Genomic DNA, 22,848 nt, shown 5'->3' on the forward strand with positions numbered 1-22,848 from the left:
AGTGCACATGTTTAGAGTTTGTCCTTATACATTTTCCTTTTAAATGAGAAATGTTAGCTTTGTGTGTAAAGGTGCAGGCCTTAGTCTTACTGTCTTTGCTGCCTTGAATGAGTGACCACAAGGGGCTCTCCAGGTGATGAGACAGCCAGAGGCAGAGGCTCATAACAATCGTCACAAGACCACCGTGTCATATATTTCATCAAATCAGTTTCAAGCATCATTACAGGCCCACGTGACAAGGCCTGTTATTTGGTATAAAAGTGGCCTGCTAGAGAACCAGTCACTCAACCAAACCTCAACCAGCACACACTCACCAGTAGCACTGCTGCTTCGCTGTGACCATGAGGACTCTGCTGCTCGCCTCCGCTCTCTTTGCAGGACTGTTTGGCTCCTTAGCTGCCGTCCCTGCCCCTCCTGCTCCTCGTCCTTACAGTGCCTTCTGCAGAACACAGTGGTGAGTTGCTTTTTTGTTTTTCCATTGTCAGAAATACTAACTCAGATAAAAGCTTCATATTTGTTGATACATTCTGTTTTTTTGAAGCATGAATGTGTCCAAACTCTGTTACTTCTCTTATAGGCTCTTTGCAACACCTTGTGCTGAAATCAGCACCACACTAGTGCAACAGATTCAGATGTTCAGCCCTCTGAGTGGTTGTGGTGAATGTCTGTATACGGTAAGAACCTTTCATCTGTTTACATAAATGTTTTAGATGAGTAGAATTTGAAGAAATTCTGTAAGTAAAAAAAATACACAAAAATGATTAACCAATGTCTTTAAACAGTGTAAAAAGACATATATGCAGTGTAAGAATAAACTGTTTTCTTTTCCAGCTTGTGTCAGTCACCCCTCGATCTATCAAAGCCAACCACACTTCCGTTGATGACCTTCAGGCTGAAAGCCTAAGCTTCACCTTCACTCCCATGATGACCGGTGGTTGCCATGTGACTGTAAGCATTAGTGATGCTCTTATTTTTCTTTTTTTTTTTTTTTTAAACAATTAGTCACATTAATCAAGTAGAATAAGGATAACTTAAATTGACAGGGCAAATTACTTTTATGAATTTGTAGTTATGGCTTTAACTCACAGTCATAAATATCTTGGGTGTAATTTAGCACTTACTAAGCCTAATTACTTACTTGCTTATTTACCAGGCACAGTCCACTTCTCTTGGATTCACCAGCCTTCTTGATGATGGCCTCAACTACTGCAACCTCTACAACCTGCTGTCAGGTGAGTTCAGGAGCCAGCAAAAATGAATGATCTTTCCATGCATGCTGCTCTATGATAAGACTGGCACTTAAAGCACTGCTCTTGTAAAACATAATACATAACTTTTACACTATCATGTTTTCATTCTAGCGAGTGGACTCACCTCAGCACCAGGCTTCATGGAGATGATCAGTGAATGGGCTTGCCTGGGCTACGAACTCGCCACCTGTAAAGCCTGACAAGCTTCAAATGTTCAATCACAAAAAAAGTAATGATTTTGTTAAATTCAAATTAGAAACAGTAGTTTTTTTTCCCTTACGCGTAACTGTCAAGTGTATATGTACCCATGCTGAAAGAACTACTAATAAAAAGTTGGAATTTCATCATGTTTTTGTTTTGATTTTGTTGCTCCGAGCTATGCAGAGAGAGCCATGGACAAACTCTTTTTCTACGGCCTTTCTTCCCCCCTCATCATTCCCTCCTCTCTTCTTTCCAAGCACCCACTTTGTCTCCATGGACGGCTCCAAACAGTTAGACAGAAGTCCTGGTGTTTAGGAAGTCTGGATAATTACAGAAACAACAGTGTGACAGGTGGTCTAGAATGTCACTGGTGCCCTCTGCTGATCCACACAACATGTACAACTCGCATGGCACTCAGTAGAACACAGACCTCTGCAAGGCCGATGTCAAACAACATACAGAAGACTTCAGAGAAAAAAAAAAAAATCAAATTCGGATTAAATGATCTGGATCTGCCCCCAAAATCAGTGGGTTCTTCTCTGGCCCCTGCCCCATCCCTCCACAAAGTTTGGTGCAAACTGGTTCAGTACTTTATGTGTAATCCTGCTGACAAATCAACAAACAGACCAACAAAGAGACATGGGTGAAAACATCATCTCCTTGGCAGAGGTAATTATTGTAGAAGCCAGGACTGCAAGATTTCAGTGCCTGTTTTCAATTCAAACTTGCCAAATAATTCCACTGTGAATCAACTTATGCCGTAAATTTACCAAAAACCCATTTAAGGACATCAACGTATTGGACATTTCAATAATACTTTTTTCACCATGGTGACAGAGGGTTCACAGGCATAAATCTCATGCTCAGGTCAGACTCACCAGGGCTGTGATGAAATCACTGCAGTCATGCCAAGGCTGTATTTGTTACACAGCTATTTTTATCCTAGGTGTCAGACCAGAACAGAACATCACAGGTTTATGAAGACAGGCCCGTTTTTTTTTTTTTGCACACACCACCTAGGTGGTCACCAAGGGTGCCACCAGCTGGAGGGGCACCAAAAATTAGGAAGAAATATTTTGTAAGTGATTCTGATCCACTTCCAAACCAAGAAAAGTGCATGTATACCCTTGTGGAATTGGGGCTGAACTTAATGACCTGCTGCATGTTATTCCACATCTCTCTCTTGCCTCATTCCATGTCTGTTCCCTAAAATTGCCCTAAAAATACTTGATTAAAAAAGTACCAATATCATGTCAAAGGACCATTAAAAGTTCCATGATACCAGACAGTTAGTGTAAGCCAACATGCTGTTAGTTGTGGAGAAAAAGACACCATAACTGGACTCTGCGGCCTGTAGGCAGATCAATCGAGCTGTCGGTCCAAAAGCAGATTACTGCTTGCTTCCACTGTTGTTGCTATGTATATGCTCATAGGTACAGAGTGTTGTTTAATAAACAGACAAATAAGCTGGAATTTATATGTATTTAAAATAAATACATGATGCATATCAGGTGCAACTGGTTGCACACCATTTCCCCCACCCCTTCTTGGTTACAGTTAAATTTTGAACTTTGCACACCACGCCACCCACCCGGGGATTTGACATTTCACATCTCATATAAACCACTTTATGTTGGTTTGAGATGCAGTGAGTTGATCATGAGGAGCACAATGGGCCAATTGCAAGAGACACATCATGGAGCTTAGTTCATGGGATCTTTAACGTTTCAATAGTCCTTCCAACAACAGACTCAGCACGGAACTTGTGAAGTAAATTAGTAGGGGTGTGCCCGATTCATCGATTCATAGATTAATCATGATGCGACACTTGACGATTATGAATCGATTCATAAATGTTCAAAAATCGTTTCTTTTAATAACGGAAGGAAAGTGCAGCGGTCGGAACGAAAAAAAGTAGAGCCTGCCCCCCAGACATATTATAGGGCCCTATGATTTCCGCGATCACTGAATCGCGGAATTGGCCGACTAAAACGGATTCTATTTTTAACGCGGAATATCGCAGAATTTGATGGAATTTGAGTGCAATGCTGTTTTCGTGTGGAATAGGAACGTGTGTCTGGGGAAAACTGCACGGAGGGAAGCAAATCTGGGTGGCACAACAAGCCCCTTCCGCAGACTAAGCCCCTCCCCCTTAATAACAATGTAAGCATGGCGAAGCGGCTGCCTACGGCTCTGTGTTCGTCGGCGAAAAAACTGCGAAACTCGACGCGAACTGCTCGGCTCTGTACTGAGGGGTTAGCGCCGAGTGTTGCATATTCTGTCAACACTCCGTTGACTGGAAACGTAAGAATATGCGCAGTGACCACATAGTGTCCAAAATCCATATGAGAAACAATCTGGCTGACATGCACATACAATAAGATTTAAAAGGATTACTTTCCGCACATGTAAATCAAGATATCAGATTGTAATAGAAGTGGAAATATTGTCAATTTCCTTTCCCTATTTTTATCTTTTCTTTTTTAACAGATATTTTTTTCATGTACAGGTTCATAATAAAATAATCAAATCAGAATCATGTCAGTACAGCCACACAATATATATTTTTAGTATTATTATTATTGCTTTTAATCTGCATCAATAAATGAAACAAGCATTACATGTGCGAGCTAATGCTTTTTTCTTCTTTAATCAGAGGAGTTAGAAAAGAAAAGAGATAAACGTGTTTTACTTCAATGAATGGATATATAAAAATATACATTATTTTACAAGTAACTACAGAGTGAGAAAAGAAACATTCTATGTGGGAAAAAAAGATTAATCGAGATGCATCGATAATCGGGGAATCATCGAATCGTAGCACTGAGAATCGTAATCGAATCGAATCGTGAGGTGGCTTAGATGGCACACCCCTATAAATTAGCATAGAGAACTGACTGACCAAGCACCAGACACACACAAGTCAAAGTTTTCTTTTCTTATGGTAAACCCCTGAAGAGCAGATCACATGTTAAGCAGCAATAAAGAGAAATGGGATTCATGATGTCACTAATGAGTTAATAGATGGTATTTTCTGATAGTAAACATGGTGCATTAAGTCAAGTCCAGTCATTAGTCCAACCAGCATTACAAATTAGTCCCATTTTGCTGTCTTCCCCTTCTACGTCATTAGCTGCTTATCGATCAGTTTCAGCTCCAAACAAGTAAACATCCTTCCATCCATACATTTACATTTTCCATTCTCTCACTTATTTCAGTCTAGGATTGAATGGTAGCACGCTAAACAGTGTCTGAGCAGGCCTCACCGTGCTTGAGTCTGAGTAGAGACATCATGTGGAAGAAATTAATTTTGGTCACTTGTATCGATTCTTTCGGCTGCGGTGCTTAAATGTACTGCATTTCAGACCCATGGCAACGCCACTGTCAATAGGCTATAACAAAATACATAAACATACACAAGAACACAAGACCAACAGCTCACATCCTTGATCTGAGCAATTTAAAGCGGCTGTATTGGCCCTAATAACAAGCCTTTGTTACTGTGATCATCAGTTCACAACCATCACAATCTGACCTCCAGCGTCACTGCACCTACCAGGGCTCTGCTGCTGGCCTCTGTCGTTATTGTAGGACTGTTTGGCTGTCTGGCTACCATTCCTGGACCTGTTCCTTTCCACGATTTCTGCAGAACACTCTGACAAGGCTCACTGATATGTCTTCATTGTAGGATTTCTTTCTGTCGAATAGAAATAACCACCAGTAGATACAATTAAAACATCAGCAGGAAGTCAATTGTTTCTGCTTTCTGCCATTTCCAGAGGAATGTGTCCATACTGTGATAATTGCTCTCTTCCTCCAGGCTGTTTGGGCTCCCTTGTGCTGATGTTGGTACCAAACTAGTGCAACAGATTCAAGCCTCCAGTCCTGTGAATGGCAGCGAAAAACGTCACTACATTGTAGGATTTGTTGTTTTACTGCTATTTTTTTTTTTTTAATTAAAATAAACTTAGAAAAACGCAGGGACAACGCAGTTCACTTAATCGAGTCACATTTATTTATCTGACTCGACTTGATGAGAACTGTCGCGCTTAGCATGTAGCACATTAGCTAGCAAGCAAAAACGCACATACCTACTTAGCAGTGTGACGCGACACCGCCATTAGCTACATTAGCTTAGCTGATGACTCACCATGACATGACGGTCGATTTACAATAAAACCCCAACAACAGGCTCCGGGTCGCCTCATTCACTTCTTTTATCCCGTCCGAATACTTTTAAATGGTTGGAACTAACTTATGTAACCGATGTCTTCATTGTAGGATTTCTTTCTGTCGAATAGAAATAACCACCAGTAGATACAATTAAAACATCAGCAGGAAGTCAATTGTTTCTGCTTTCTGTCATTTCCAGAGGAATGTGTCCATACTGTGATAATTGCTCTCTTCCTCCAGGCTGTTTGGGCTCCCTTGTGCTGACGTTGGTACCAAACTAGTGCAACAGATTCAAGCCTCCAGTCCTGTGAATGGCAGCGAAAAACGTCACTACATTGCAGGATTTGTTGTTTTACTGCTAATTTTTTTTTAATTAAAATAAACTTAGAAAAACGCAGGGACAACGCAGTTCACTTAATCGAGTCACATTTATTTATCTGACTCGACTTGATGAGAACTGTCGCGTTTAGCATGTAGCACATTAGCTAGCAAGCAAAAACGCACATACCTAGTTAGCAGCGTGACGCCACACCGCCATTAGCTACATTAGCTTAGCTGATGACTCACCATGACATGACGGTCGATTTACAATAAAACCCCAACAACAGGCTCCGGGTCGCCTCATTCACTTCTTTTATCCCGTCCGAATACTTTTAAATGGTTGGAACTAACTTATGTAACCGACAATCGTTTACTTCTCCTTTCTTACCGGTTTTAAGCAGTTTCCTTCGTTGCTCTCAATAATACCACACCTGCTACCTGAAAGAGGGCGGGACTTCCTCCCTCCTACAGCATTTCATTGCTGTGTGATTGGAAACATGACAGACACATAAATCAACCAATAACCGTACTTTTGTGAACCCGACAGAAAATAAGATTATGATGAAATATTATTTAACAAAATAAGGGAACTCTGTCGCCACTGGGTTGAAATATCTATACATCTTCATTCGTTGTTGAGAGATTTTCTCTCATATCAAACAGTACATGGGCAAAAAGTGCACTCCCTTTCTCTTAATGCAGCATACAAGGATATTTTTAGATAATTGGTTGCCTCCAACTTTTTGCTACAGTCTGGGAAAGGCTCTCTCTAGTTTCAACTTTACAGTGCTCCCGTGCACAAAGGGAAATCCATAAAGAAATGGTTTTCCAAGTTTGTGTGGAAGAAATTGACTTGCCTGCACAGAGCCCTATCCTCAACCCCATCCAACACTTTCGGAATCAATTGCAAAGGCCCAGTATCAGTGGTCGACTTCTGTGATGGAGCAGATCCTTAAAGCTGGGTTCCAACATCTTGTGGAAGATCCAAAGATCCTTCACAGAGATAACCAGAGATGCACACCTGAGGCTTTTTGTTTGTCAAAGATACATGTGAGAGTTCCCATTAAACACAGTAAATAAAAACACGCACGTGTGCATCATATAAACATACATACATACATACATACATACATACATACATACATACATACATACATATATATATATATATATATATATATATATATATATATATATATATATATATATATACACACACACATATACATATACATATACATACACACACACACACACACACACACATAAAAGCCCTGGTTATATTGTATTGCATGTGCTGTTTCTGTAGACAAAAGTGGTCATTGCCAGCTTCATCATCAGATAACAACAACAGATACATTTACTGGAGGGGAGTTTTCGAGTTATTCTGTGAAATCACAATATTTATGATTTAAATGGTAAAAGGCATGATGGTCATTCACGAGTCAGATGACCTGTTCTTAGCTGGGTGGACATACACCATTGAAAATGAAACATCGGACAATCAGGAGGCTTGACAGTCAACTTTAGAGTAAAGGATAGCACACACGCAGTAAAGGAAAACATGTGACTTGTGACATTCAGTGATTTCTTCGCCGACTCAGGGACACGCCCCCACAGCCCTCTCGGCCTGTGGTCTCTCTTATACTGTTGGAAGTAGTCAGAGGGCTTCCAATTCTGATGAATTCTGAAACTTAAGTGATAAAGAAAGGAGACATAAGTTTAATCCATTTTTAGCAGATATATGTAAATTGACAGCGTAAGTAACCCTAACCCTAACCCTCCACAATTCTTAGCAAAATCCTGTCTTCCTCACTTAGCCCTCTGCTCCCTAATCTATTAAAAATTGGGGTTAGTAAGTCCTGATGTCCACTACAAAGGACACTGAATCAAAAATGTGTTTTGAATAGGTTAAAATTATTGTGCCTTTAAAAAAATCTTACTATATTGAAGTCAAGACTTTGATATTAAAAAACTTGTTTTTTAGCAACAGAAACATGATATCTGCAAAAAATCAATGACTTGTTTCTCTTGTTGCCATAAAGTGTTTAAATTGGAATTCCTGCCACTTTGACAGTGCATTTGCTGTCTTGGTCACAACCCCACAACTGAGGCATCACAAGAAAGCCCAGGATGTCCACTTAAAAGGACAGTACGATTGAGATAGATTGTATAAATGATATTTTGACCTAGGGGTCTCAGACTCGTGTCCCCCACAGAGGACAAAAATGAATTGCAATCAAGAGTCAAGTCAAGACTTCAAGCGGTCAAGGCTCAATTACCCAGACCCCAGGAACCCAGAAACTTAGAGGTCCCCAGTGCCCCATATTTAATGGGTAACACTTTACTTCAAGCCTACCTATTTAGAATTCATAAGCAGTAAAAAAAACATTTAACAAATGGCTTCTGACACACTGTAGTGTTACAAACAGATGTAAATGTTCATAAATGTATTTGCCAAGAACTAAAACTCCTCCTGTATATATAGTATATACATATGGTATACATTGTAGTGTTTTATCATTCAAATAGTTATGTGCTGCTAATATGTTAAGTAGCAGGACCCAAAGTAACGTGTTACCATTGGCTTTTTTTTTGTCTTGTAGCGGGCACTAGTGTCAAAATTTGCATGGTGCCTGTTCTTAAAAAATTGTGTTCAGCCAAATTACCACAATGTCAGGTATCAATAGGGACCCACAATTCATTTTTCCACTGGGGTTCCTAATGGATTAAATCGATCCTTGGGGCCCAGTTTTCCTTATTCTTAAGTGTGTAGCACCATTCTGTGTAAAGTTCAAGAAGGTTTCAGAAGGACAGCTGTATCAGAGGTGTTGGCATGTGCGGCAATAAGAATGGCATTGTGTTCAAAGTCCAATATTTAGTCAAACAGTAACTGTTCCTGTCTGTATTCTTTATAGTTTAAGTGCAAATGTGCTTTAAACTTAAATGACGGTAACCTGTGTGAGTCACTTCCCTGAGAAGCTTGTCATAGGTGCCAAATTCTAACTACTGCGTTTTAGCTGCAGCATTAATTATTAAATGCATCAATGATAACACTATCAGCAACAGCCACATGTTGATCATTTACATTCTATTATGTGGAGGGTTTTGAAGTGAAGTCATTGTCGCCATCACATCATCTGATGTTGTCAGCAAAATAGTTTGAAATATTACATCTGTAGACACTAATTTTGTAATTGAGTTCATGGACAGATGTTCTGTAATAACATTTAATCAGGTCTTACAACAGTAGCAGACAGCTCCACAAGTTCAGGAAATCGTGTCCCACCATGTGTCCCACAGGCAAACTGATCGCTCACAAACAACACTACAGGCACAGCATATTAATCCAGAGCAGAGGCTCCTGTGCTACAGTAAAAACACATTATTTTTAGTCATGAACCTAACTTTTATTTAGTAAATCTGCAAAGTCAGAAATTTCAACCATCACAAAACACAAGTTCCAGATTTCATAATTATTTACAGTCAGAAAATCCAAATCCAAGGCAGAGCCACTCATTAGTGAACTCAGCGAAGCCTGGAGCTTGTGTAAGTCCACTTCCTGTACAGACAGAAAACAGAAAGGTAAGGATAATCACTATACAAACAGCAATGGTGCCCAGTTTACAAATTTTAGGACTGGATTCTGACACTGATTTCCAGGTGTCTCTCTCATGTAAGAATATACTGCCACAGTTGCCTAAAATTAAGCCTTTGAAATTTCAAAATAAAGTCAACAATAACATTACTGATCATTGTGAGAAAACTTACCTTGTATTACGTTGTAGAGGTTACAGTAATTGGTGCCATTATCAAACAGGCTGTACCAGAATGCTGACATGGACGAACCCTGGACAGCAACCAAAGAAAACATGTTCACTGCATCTTTAAATTACCCTTGGGTTGTATTTGTGAGAAAATGAAAAACATCTCACTGATGATGATCAAGATTAATTCAAAGAAGAAAGGTGTCTCTTACTTCTACATGGCAGGTGAGGCCCATAGATGTGGAGATCATGGTGAAGTTAACGCTCTCGACCTGACCAACCCCAGACGTGTGGTTGGCCTGAATTTGGAATGGTGTAACTGGACCGAGCTGGAACGGAAAACCAGAAAAAAGCATTTTGTAAATCAGTATTAACCACATGACAGTATTTTCAGTAACTAAAATTAATCTATGCTATCAAAAAAAAATCCAGCTTTAACAGCTTTCTCACCGTGTATGAGCCCATGGCTTTAATCTGAGTCACAATGGCCATGTTAACTTGATCACACGGCACGCCAAGCAACCTAGGAACAGAAAGAAGAACACATCACTATCTATCTTTTTCATTATATCTTATATTAAAACTAAAAGAAAAAAGAAACTCAGTCACCAACAGATGAACTCTTACCAGACAATCTTGCAGTAGGCATGTGTTGTTTGAGGTCTGCCACTTGTGAGGATGCACATTCCCAAAAAGAGAGTGCATGCCACAACCAAAGTCCTCACAGCCATGTTGAAGTGTGTTTCTTGTGCCAGACACAAAGTTCTCACAGGACTGTGTGTGTGTTTCTGCTGCTGGGGTTTATATAGAGCACTGCAGAAGAAACAACTTGAAGACCACTGGCTTGTCATGCGGACCCGTGGAAAACCGATTTGCATGACACTTTGCATGAACTGCACGGAATCTTTTACACCAACGGGATCACATTCAACAGCTTCAGTTCAACAGAGTTCTCTGGGGGAAAAAAATCAATGTATTCCTGTACTTTGAGAAACACAAGTCCACCACAAACCTGTTATTTATTTGATTTTAAACAATTTAAACATATTGCTAGTAACACCACTGCTACTACTACTATTATTACTACAAACAACAATAATCACGTAATTACCATTGTCATTGCTTTATGCTTTCCAACAATTATTTTCTCAATGATTAAAATGTCCGAAAACAATAAAAAAAATGCCCATCACAGTTTCCCTGGAGCCCAGGGTGATTTTTACTGATGTAACAGATCAAAATCAAAAGATATTCAGTTTACTCCCAGAGAAAAATAATAAACCTGCAATTATTCATGTTTGAGACACTGGAACGGGTTCATTTTTAGCGTTTTTATTTAAAAAATGATTTAAAATTAAATTTTCATCAACTGCTTCCATTGTAGACAGTTATTGAACTCTGTTTTGTGTTATTAACAATTATTTTGTTTTGTTTATTTTTTGTTTTCAGAGTTCATTGAGAGAAGTATAAGGATGATGCAGTTACTCTGAATACTCCCACTGTCTCGCTGAATAAAAGCATAAAATTGATCACATTTTCCTTTTTGTGCATCATCACAAAACATGTGCCTCTCCTTAAACGCTATAGTTAATAAGGGTGAGGTTTGCAATTCATCAGTTTCATTGTGGTCATAATCCATTATCTCACTGTTAATTCTTGAAACATACATGCCCATTGAGTCCTTGGGCAGCCTAATCGGTGTGAAAATGAGATAAAGACCAGAAACAAACAGAACACCAGAGTAAACCACTGGCTTTTATTGCCATTCATGTCTAAATTGACTGAAAGCTACCCAATGCCCTTCGGGCAACAGTAGTACCATGTGCATACTTCTACTACTAAATACAAGGATGGGCTGCAGCGTGTCAACTTTAAAAATCTGATGTTTTACTACCAGATCTTTGGCTGACATCAAACTGCAAGACATGTGCCTCCTCTCTGTCTGCAGAGGGCACCAGACCACAACACTTTGCTAGGAGTCCCATCTTTAAGTCAGAGTCTACCTTCATGGAGATGAAAATTGCAGCTGCATACAATATAGCAAATATAAGTATACAGAAGAAAAAAGACTGTGTTTAAAGTAGTTCAACACTGAGTTTAGGACAAATAGGCTATGCGTTCAATACATTTCCATATCAGATCTAATCTAATCTAATCTAATATCAGGACTGAACAGCAGACCTGGCAGTAAATAAAAGCTCAGTCCACACAATACACACAAACTATGCATTAAACTTATATTCCCTTTAATGTCTCAGGTGTCCTGTCCACATGAGAGAGTGTGATGTTAGTCATCCCCTTCACTGATAATCTCCCTGTGGTCGTGTCCGTCTGAAACATGTCAGCTGTGCAGATGAATGGGAGTGACAATCTTCTCTTGTCACTAATGAGGAACCCTGCAGTGCGATGGTACTCATGAGTAACAGCACTACAAAAACTCATTTACCATAAGGATCTTTTTTGAGTTGGTAAATTCATTTTGTAGGCTCTGATTTGTTGCCTTTACAGTGGCTGACTACTGATTTTGTCTTTCAGCTTATTATCAGTAGTGTTGTTTAATATGTTAATATATTAGTGGTGTTTTACTTTCAGCTTGCCGGTTTTATTTCACAGATCTTCGTGATCTGTGGTTTGTCTTTTATTTAATCAAATTTTTAGGCCCTGTTTAGTGGATGGGCCTTACGCCAAAATCTAGTTTTAGCATCATTTTGCACTCTGCCTCAGGACATTGTACATGCTCCTAAATTCATTTGTTATTAATAAAATTACAACAAGCTAAATGACACAAAGCAAAGTAAACATGGGAGGAAAGTAATTAAGTAGGTACGTAAAATTTGTTAATGTGGTGCCTTTCTCGATCAGGTGTCTCAAAAAGTTCTCCACAGTTAAAGATAAAAGCAAAACATAAAACACAGATACAACATAAAACTGACAACTGAAAGTGAGATAGAAATAAAACTAAACTATAGCAAGTCTAAACGGGTGGGTCTGGAAATGTTTTTTGAAGGTGTCCACAGATCTTAAATCTTTTTCTCTAGGCCTCCAAACCACTTCTTAGCTAATGAAGACAAGAAAGCTTCATCCGGCCTTGAACATGTAAACTAAACACAGTATGTTTCCTTTACATCGCGGCTGTTGCTCTTTTCTATAGTCGTCTTGCTGACAAACGGGTGGCATAAGCTCTTCAGTATGAGGATGGTCATTTGCTCAGCCAATGGTGACTGTTCACAGGGCAGTCCCCTGCAACAGCAGACCAAATGCTGCTGTGGAGACCATCTGCTCAGTGTAGCGCACAGACACAGAAAGAGTCACAGTCTGTTTCCCAAATCCTCCATCATCTCCACGTTCTCCTCAAATCACTAAAACATGAAATTAGCCAGATTTTGCATTACAGCACATTACAGGGAAATGTTTTTTTAAAAATGATATTACCATTTGAGTTTTTGCAAAGCAGTGGCCACTCTTTTATTCATTTATTTATTATGTAACAATTTGCTTTTATCTATCTATCTATCTATCTATCAGTCGTTTAAATAACAACACAGATTATTCAATTCAATTAAAAAACACTCGTCCCCAGGGGGCAAATGAAAGAAATAAAGGTTATTAAAGGTTATGGGTGTTGTTTTCTCCATATATTACATCTTTAAACAATCAACTGTGACTGTAAAAAAAAAAAGCATTATACATTTAAAAAAAATCAACTCTTAAATTTCTAACCTTTGATTTGTTGTCATGCTTTGCTTCAACCCTAAGAGCTGCTGTCAGCAGTGCTGAACTCTCGTAATGGCCGACACTTCTCGCGACGTGTCGCCGTGCTAATCTGTGAGCAGTGGGGCAGCTGTCTCCCAGCTCGGCCGGTGGTGGGAATTGGACGACAGTAAACAGAAACGAGGTCAGCAGTGTCTTTCAGCAGTTTCGGTGCATTTCAGGACGTAAGTTGGTCAAACATGAAGTATCTGCCCCTCTTCACGCTGCAGCTCTCACTTCATTGTACGTCGTTTCCAGTGATTTTAACGAGTTCCATGCTTTTGTTGCACAAAATGTTGCTTTTTGTTAGTTGACTACTATGCTGCAGCAGTTAACCGTTTTTTTTTTTTTTTTTTTTTTTTTTTTACAAACAACAGAGCAAATACGGGAACGAGGAAGGGATTGCATTACTTTAGCCTAGACTTAGATACAAGTTTTATTAAGGATTAGGACTTTGCAGTCCAAAGGTCTCTCCCCCGCAGTGGCTGTGAAGTCATCCTGGTCAATGAGTTGTCAGAGCTTCTTTTTGCAAACACCCTCCCCTCTTGTAAAGACCTGTCAAAACTTAACCACGTCTGGTTTTGTCTCATCTGTAAATAAATCAATAATGTAATGTCCTTTCAGGTTGTTGGAAACACTGATCAGAGCATCATGTCGGAGTTGACCGGGAAGGTCCAGACTGTACTGGGTCTGGTGGATCCAGACCATTTGGGTCGCACAATGACCCATGAGCACTTGACCATGAGTTTCGAGTGCTGCTACTTTCCTCCTCCTCCAGGTGATGAGGCTGTGGCAGAGAACCCGTTCCAGATGCAGCACATGCACTGGCTGAAACAAAACCCGTACAGCTGCCACGAGAACCTGCTCCTACAACAGGAGACCAGTGCCGTGCGGGAAGAGCTGCTGGCCTACAGGAAGGCCGGCGGGGGCACGATAGTGGAGAACACCACCACGGGTATCGACCGGGACCTGCCCACCCTCCGGCAGCTGGCCAAGGACACAGGGGTCCACATCGTCGCAGGAGCTGGGTACTATGTGGACTGCACTCACACTGAGGCCACCAAGAAAATGACTGTGGAGAAGGTGTGGCCCAGTCTGACAGCAAGTGTAGCAGTAGCCAAAACCTGGCACACACACTTTTGTCAGGAAATTTAAAACAATTTAAAGTAAACTGTGGAAGCTTCATGTGTATGTGTGTCTCCAGTAAGACACTGGTTCTGTATGTCTCAGTCATAGGAAGAACGATCTGGATCGGTTTCTTGAAGAGATAGAACAGAGAAATCAAAGTGTCTTTTCAATACATTAAGATAACAGGTACCAGTCTTAAGAGCAATGTTTTCCTTCTTTAGCTAACTCCTGACTTCCTGCATGTCAGCTCACAGACATCATTGTTGGAGAGGTGCTTCACGGCGCAGACGGTACAGACATCCGCTGCGGTGTGATCGGAGAGATCGGCACCGGCTGGCCCATCACAGAGAGCGAGAAGAAGGTGCTGAGGGCCACGGCTCACGCTCAGGCTCAGCTCGGCTGCCCCGTTATCATTCATCCCGGGAGAAATGCTGCTGCTCCTGCTGAAATCGTCCGGATTCTCCAGGAGGCCGGTGGTGACATCAGCAAAACTGTCATGTCTCACCTGGACAGGTGAGAAGGCCCAGAGAGCATTTTGCATAATCAGGAAGTTGAAGAAGTTGAACTATAGAATTCAGCCAACAGTGTAAATAAACTTTTCATTGGTGAAAGTTAAGAATTAAGGCCTCATTTTCCATTAGCCCCCGTACTCCTGTCATCTGTCATGTTGCTACTTTTCCCATGTCTCCCCAGTGTTTGTTTTGCTGTTTGGTTTTACTAAAAATAATTGTGTTAGAATTTATTATTCATTCATTTCACCATCTCCACTTGAATATATCTTTAGCTCTGTAAGCTCTTCCTGTTTTGTATTATGAGATAATCCATAAGATAAAATGTAAAACTAAATTTGCACCTTCTCCACATTTGTCTACTCACATTTCAATGCTGAGCTTCGCTTGTGGCAGGGAAATCTTGTTTAGGATCAACAGCAGCGATCAGTGTCCTCTTGCAGCAAGACACAAAACTTTTGAAATGCATTGGGATATAAAATCTGGGTGGAAAACTGAAAACAGTCATATCATTTAAACATTGCTTTGTCTTATCAGTTAAGATGCCAATTTTACTGTCAAAAAGACAAAAAGATGGAATTAAATATTCCTTAGACAAGCTTTCAACAACAAAGTAGCTGAGTCACTGCTGTTCTGGTCGCTGGTATTTTGCATGCTTAGGACAGTTACATAAATATTAATAATTATAACTTCAGAAATATAATAACAGAATAAAATGTTTTTAAAGAAACATTTAGCACCTTGACTTCGTCCTCTTTCTGTTCTCTTCCTGCAGGACTATATTTGATAAGAGTGAACTGCTCGAGTTTGCTAAACTGGGGAGTTACCTGGAGTACGATCTGTTTGGAACGGAGATGCTGAACTACCCATATAACCTGGAGGTGGACATGCCCAGTGACAGCCAGAGAGTCAAGGCGTGAGTAACAGGGTTAAACTTGTCTTCTCAGAGTGATTTTTGTGACATTTTGTTTTTGAGAAGATTGCTTTATTTTTTTTGTGTGTGTGGAGCTATATTCCACACGAGAAGCTTTTTTTTTATTGGACTAATTGATGTTTTTGTGTTTCACTACATGTGGGGAGGAGAGTGCATCCTGCAGTTTTTTCAGAGAAACTGTGAGACACTAATCTCCCACCACAGTGTAGAGAGGAGTGACTAATTAAGTTGCTTGCAGCATTCACATTCTGGCCAGATGTTTATCCACACACACAAAAGACAGGTTTAACAATTCATGAACGCAGACTGCTATTTACAGTATGTTATTCAGCTTAAAATTGTTAGTAGTGTTGTGTTCAAGGCCCCTTGGTTTTCACGTTTCCTCTGCTTGTGTACAGCTTGGCATTCCTGGTAAAGGAGGGCTATGAGGACAAGATCGTGATCGCACACGACATCCACACCAAGAACCGTCTGACTAAGTACGGAGGCCACGGCTACTCTCACATCCTGAGGAACATTGTGCCGAAGATGCTGATGAGGGGCATCTCACAGCACCAGGTGGACAAGATTCTCATCGACAACCCAAAACACTGGTTGACCTTCAAGTAAAGCAAAAATAGAAGTAGACCCGAGGCAGGTATATGATGTAGCGATACTTTTATCTTCAGATGATGACTGAACACCTCACAATAAACATTTTGAGATCTTTGTAATAATCACAGTCCAAAGGGTTTTACAAATGTGCTTTTTGGACCCTTAAACCGTTAAGCTCACAGTGCTTATGCATAAATTTGTCTTTAATGTCAGTGTTTTTAAATTTTTCAGCAAAGCAAAAAGTTTTGTAATTTTTCTTTTTCAATGGAAAATAATTACAGGCTGTTGTTTCATCCAACTGAAATAGTTTTTGTAGAGATACTTATTAATTCAAAGTTAATTGTATATTTGTGATTGTACATTATTCACTTTGTAAGCAAATTGCAGGATCACAGTGCCTCTCATTAGCAGTCTTGTTCTGGTCCCATTTATGCCAGAAAAAAAACAGCTTTTTCTTGTGTGTAGAAATATGAATGCAATCTAAGACAAATATTTTCCATTCTCTGGAGATATCATCTACAGTGGTGCTCACAAATACATTGCTAATTGATTTTTCAATGTCGGTGTCAATGTCATAGCTGCGTTCTTTGTGTTTGTAAGTGATATTTCTGCAAACATGTTGATGGAAGGAAAATAATGAGCGTGTTAGTAATCAGTATGCTGCTCTGCTCTCGACACAATGCGGCTGTGTTAGATGAGTTGTCCTGTTGCCCCTCAGTGGGTGTCTGGGTGTCTATGGGAGGCTGACTGTCTGGCAGGCCCAGATGAAGGACATGTTCTCCTCTCACCTGGGAACAGGTGGCCTCACAGAGTGACTTCACCACATGATCAATGGCATGATAGCAACAGCTGACTGTGCACTGTGAAAAAAAAAAAAACTAAAAACTTTGATTAATCTTCTGAGAAGATTACAAAGTGAGACAGGATTTCATTTTACATTATATTTTACATTTCAGCTGACAGTCTTATTGGGAGAGGGCTTAACAATCAGCAGGCAGATCGATTAATGTGGTGAGTGTGTGACTGTCCAGTTTTCTGATGGTGACTAACTACCAGACCACCCCGTTGCCCCAAGCAGCTGTCATATTGGGACAGACAAGAAAAACGAGTTGCGATGATCATTTGGTGACAGTGCTTCAATGCGAACATCAGAATGGCCCTTCACAGATTTCTATTCTTCTTCAAAGTCTTTTTATGTTGCACAGTTCAAATGTTATTTTTTTTTTATAATCATGCATCATCACTACAGCTTTGAACAATTTCAGTCAAAATGCAACAGCGATCACATATTTTTGGAAAAATAAAGCACACGTATGGACTAACAACAGAGTGGTGATTATGTGACTATCATTTTAGCATCTATAACACAATGCTAAAGTTCAATACATTGAACTTTTAATCTACATTCAGTCAGTATGTGTTACCACAACAGCTACAGTATGTTTGACATATCAGCAAACTTAATTTTTAAAGCTTGAGTTCGTTCAGAGTGCACTAATCAATCTGACAAAGGTACAATTCAACGCTGTACGAAGTAAAATTCATTATTAATATCCTGTAATTACACTGTAAGAGAATCGCTATTGCAAAGTACAGTCCTTTTCTTCTTTTTTTTTTCACATGACTTCCTCCGCATCTTCTTTGACTCTTTTGCAGGATGGAAATGGTGAGCTCTGTCTCTAATAATCCAACTGACATTGAATTGAGACTGAGCAATGAAGCAAGCTAATATGCAGAGCAGTTCCCCTCCCCCAGCAGATCTTTTCCATGTTTCAATCAGCGTACAACATGAAGCCGGAGAAGGTGCTGTATTTGTTGTTGTTACCCCCATGCGCCTTGCCGCCATCGAGTTTGATGTAAATCTCGTCCCCGGGCTCGAGGTGTAGGACAACACTGTTGCTGGCGTAGTCGTAGTTCTGGTCGGCGTCTTGGGCAATGGCACTGGCTCTCACCTGGAAGGGAAAAAAAAGGTGTCATTTCTAGTGATGAAATCAGAGTCGCGAACAGATCCATCAAGTCAGGTGACAAACTCATTACTTTTATTTCAGCCTTAAAATAACCATCAAGCAACTTCGAATTGTGTGGGAAATGTGTTCTTGGAGTGTATTTCCATGCACAACCGTGCGTAAAACTTGTGCGTAAAAATATGTAAATTCTAAATTTGTTCGTAAAATTAGTGTCAGTGTCTCTTCGGTTTGTATTGTACAAAAAATCCAAAGAGAAATGCTTATTCATTCAAGCTATTGTTACATAATTATACCATGAAGCCTCCTACCTGGTTGTTTTTACAGAGGTCAGCCCACATGCTGGTTCCATCTCCGCCTCTCATTAGCACATGGTATACAAAGAAGTAAATCCCCGGTATTGAGCAGGTGAATTTCCCAGTAGAGGGATCATAGTGGTTGCCAAGATTTGTGACCACGTCGTCGAATTTCAGCACTTCATATCCTTCATGCTGCTTCTTCAATCCTGCATAAAATGCAATCTTTGGGACTGTGTTGTAAGTGGCAGCGCTGATGGCACCGGTGGGTCCATTTGCTCCTGGTGCTCCGGGCGGACCCGGTGGGCCTGGTGCACCTCTCTCTCCGGGAGGACCGGCAGGTCCAGGTGGCCCGGGCTCGCCAACCGGACCCCTCGGACCCATCCTTCCGGCGCGCCCCGGCTCTCCTTGAGGACCTTGGATGAACGTCGGAAGCGACTGAACCAGGCGGTTGTCTTTGATCGGGTTGGTTGCCTTGGCCGTGGCCGTAGCTGCGGTCCCGTGAGAGTCGCACACCATTTGACAGGATCCGAGCATCTCGTAGCGAGCAGGAGTCCCTGCGGAGTTCACCACCACAGGGATCAAAACCACCAACACCAGCACCAGCGCGACGCCACAAACACCAGTTGCGATCATCTGCGCTCTGCGGATTCGCGGTGTTCTCCGAAGTGGATGGTCTTCCAGCCTGCTTGTGGGCGATATTTTTGCAGAGAGAAGAATTTCACCCGTTCCTGTGTTATACCCAAACTTTTGGAGACAGAATAGTCCTTTAAATGTTTATGCGCAAAAGTAACCATCCACAATTTTTACGCGCTGCAGTGTCCGTCCAGCTTGTTCATCTCCACTTTCACGCCGAAAGAAAAACAACAGCAAAAGTGAGAGGTTAAAACTAAACAATCTGCGTTATGCCAGCTGCACAAGTTTCTGCCCACCACGGTGCCACAGGAGAGAATGGGCTAGAAATTAAGCGTTGCCCGTTTCAGTGTTTGGAGAGTGAGGGGAGGGGTGGAGGTGATGGATGGGTTAGAAACCATGCATTTCTTCAATCAAAAGAGAGAAAGTGAAAAACATACAAACGTCGATGCAACTTTGAAGCCTTAAAACGTGACTGCCTTATTTTATGCATTTATTTGTGAAGTCAAGGAACTACTTTCATTTCAAATGGGTTTCAAACACTGTGTATTACTTTTCCTATTGATGATTTTAGCGTCAGCCTGCATCCCACAACGTGTTATTAGCAGTTATCCAAACAGCTCTAAAGGTCTTGAGCATAATTAGGCCCATTAAAGACAAAAAGCTGCATTCCTTTGGCACCTGCTCACACCTTAGTGGCTCCCCATGTCCAATTTATCACTTGGAGGAAATCTATAGGCAAGAGCCACTGAAAGAAAGGGGGGAGTCAGTAGGAGCTGGCAGTGAAGGATGACTTCACACAGATATACTGATGAAATGACTGAATGCTGAGGCATTTAAAAGGAAAATAGGATGAGATCACTTAATTATCAATGGGAATGAATCATTAGCAACTGTAAGTAAAAAAAAAAATCAAAATTGTTGGCTGTAATATTGTAATAATATTATAAGTTTATTTAAGATTTACAACTGGATTTTTAATTATTTATAAAATGATCCAAACATATTGATTTCTAAGATTTAAACCCAAATGTCCTGCTGAGATAAAACTTCAGCACAGTGGTTTTTCTGAGGTTTGAGTGATGAAGGGCTAATTCTTGGCGAGGAGGGCAGATGATGATATGCTCATGAATGCAGAGGCTGTCACTCTGTGTCGATGGCACCTCACGGCCAGGTGGAGAGATAGATGAACAGGAGGGAAAAACATAGATAGCCTTGTTTGTTTTGGGGAAGGAGGGGTCGCTGATTGCAGGATGAATGAGATTCTACAGACGTTCAAATGCAACAATGCGCTTGTTGAATTGTGATCTCAACAAGTGTCATACAGAACTGTCAAGCTAAAAAAGATAAAAGATATAATTAAAAGGGCTAAAGAAATAATAATGAACTGTGAAATTTGACCACAAATAAAGAAATAATTTTAAAGTGTTTTGATGTATATATACACAAAATATGGTTTCTTGGTTTGAAGACACATCATAATCTCCTTGATCCATCATATGTTGTCATATGTCAATATTGCCATATTTGTATCTACTGTATTGTGGCAGATATATGAGAGCACATCAAATATTGAGATCCAGAAATCATTTAAAGAGATGCATGACCAGATCATATTGCTGCTAGTGACAGGTAACAACATGTCGCCCAGGTGACCTCACCAAACAGCAGACGAAGCTAGTGACAAGCTGGTGAACATATTAGAGCATTAAGCAGCTAAAACGCCAGATATTTACCACAGATTTTGGTGGAAAGCAAACAGAACTAATTTTAAGTGGGTGGGACCCACCTTGAAAAAGGTGATGTCACATACCAATCAGGATTCAACAATATTTTATTCAAAATATGATCATCAATTAGCACCATTAACACTTCCAAAATGTCCTAGCTAATAAATTTCAAAAAATCCTAAACATTTATCTTAAACCACATTTATCAGGATTCAGGTCAGATACCTGTATGTTGACTATATTCCATATTATCTCTTTTACTTTTCACTCTTAACAGGCCATATACTGACAAGCTAACTTTAGCTTTGTCAGCTGGTTCAGTCAGTTAGTAACACAGCAGTTACACCTGGACGGTGTGAATGTGAAGTAACTACATAAGAACTAATTTGTTCACTTAGTTACCACACTTACCAACAGGTGGTGCAACAGATTTGTTATTGTGTTAAACTCTTAATAAACATACTAAGGATGTTTTTTTGTTTTGTTTTTTTCCCCCCACACTGTAACTGTAATTATTGTATTTTTAGTCATGAACACATAAGCTTATAATGGGCCCATTATGACTGATGGAAGCTTGTAGAGAAATACTTAAGATTTCGAAAACAGTGAGAAAGGGGAGCTTCATGGACTTTACAGTCTTGGTCTGATTGCAAAACTTTAGAGCGTAAAACCAGACTTGTAAAAATGGATGCTGAAAATTTCAGAATTATAGTAAATTTCTCTCATAATTTCCCCTTCAGATGAAAAAAAAAAAATCCTTGTTTTTATAGTCTGTGTTGTGATATTTTTTATTTTCCTCTTAGCATTTCCTGCTTTTGTTTTATTTTATTCATGTATCTTTTGTTGCTGCTGACAGTAGTTTGGGAGGGCACTGCATGTGAGCTAAAATACATTATCATTTCTTAAAGAACACATTTTCTGTGGGATGGGTGCAAAGTGAGAAATAGAATAGTATATAATAGAATAGTATATGAAGACACACATGCACATGCATACACACACAGACACAGTGCGACATACTGTGGTGCTATGAGTCAGTGAACACTTGTTAGTGGTCAGACTCTTTCCCTCCAGTTGGCACGAGCTTCCAGTGACTCAGGGTGACTTGTCGACCAGGAGCCAGAGTGAACAGCAGTGTCAAAATCTACCAAAAGCTGTGGGAAGAAGACACAACTTGTATTAGAAAGCTTTTCACAGTATCACACCAATTGAATCAAAGTATATACACATATATAAATATATATTTGTTTCTGTAAAAAAAAACAAAAAAAAAACATCTTGCATGTGTCCAAAGTTGACTTTCATTGCTCTTTTCCAGCAGAAGAGCTTAGTTACTCAGCTCACCTCTGCCGCTGTATTGAAAGATTCCTCTGGTGGTGGAGAGCTCTGACAGGTTGTTTTGAGTCGCGACTTTGGAGTTCATTTACAACCAGTCAGGCAGGAGTCCTGGGGGAGCCTGATGATTTTTGACATCCGGACAAGCAGATGTTCAGAGGACATGAATAAAACATACAGCCCATCTGACCACAGACCGGAGGCTTTCCGAGTGTCTAATGAAATATGAGGCGTGATTTCAATTCACACACACACACACAAAA

At 40.2% G+C, this 22,848-nt stretch overlaps 2 protein-coding genes across 4 annotated transcripts; one reads left to right on the forward strand and one right to left on the reverse strand.

The window, feature by feature from the left end:
• The first annotated feature begins 13,520 nt into the window (after positions 1 to 13,520).
• On the forward strand, positions 13,521 to 17,865 carry pter (phosphotriesterase related). 3 transcript variants are annotated; one of them, XM_041055399.1, is made up of 5 exons: positions 13,521 to 13,607; positions 14,087 to 14,545; positions 14,838 to 15,103; positions 15,875 to 16,015; positions 16,432 to 17,865. In XM_041055399.1, exons 2-5 carry the CDS (start codon positions 14,114 to 14,116, stop codon positions 16,640 to 16,642), a joined length of 1,050 nt encoding a protein of 349 aa, XP_040911333.1. In that variant the 5' UTR covers positions 13,521 to 13,607; positions 14,087 to 14,113; the 3' UTR covers positions 16,643 to 17,865. The 3 variants fall into 3 exon arrangements, with proteins under 3 accessions (XP_040911333.1, XP_040911335.1, XP_040911336.1); XM_041055401.1 differs by having other exon boundaries at positions 13,578 to 13,705; XM_041055402.1 differs by lacking the exon at positions 13,521 to 13,607 and adding an exon at positions 13,621 to 13,647.
• Positions 17,866 to 18,399: 534 nt separating this feature from the next.
• c1ql3b (complement component 1, q subcomponent-like 3b) lies at positions 18,400 to 19,523 on the reverse strand. Its single transcript, XM_041055387.1, has 2 exons — positions 18,903 to 19,523; positions 18,400 to 18,579 (listed from the first exon to the last, which is right to left on the reverse strand). Exons 1-2 carry the CDS (start codon positions 19,521 to 19,523, stop codon positions 18,400 to 18,402), a joined length of 801 nt encoding a protein of 266 aa, XP_040911321.1.
• Between the last annotated feature and the right edge of the window lie 3,325 nt (positions 19,524 to 22,848).

This window comes from Toxotes jaculatrix, chromosome 14, assembly GCF_017976425.1.
Source record: "Toxotes jaculatrix isolate fToxJac2 chromosome 14, fToxJac2.pri, whole genome shotgun sequence".
Lineage (NCBI taxonomy): Eukaryota > Metazoa > Chordata > Actinopteri > Toxotidae > Toxotes > Toxotes jaculatrix.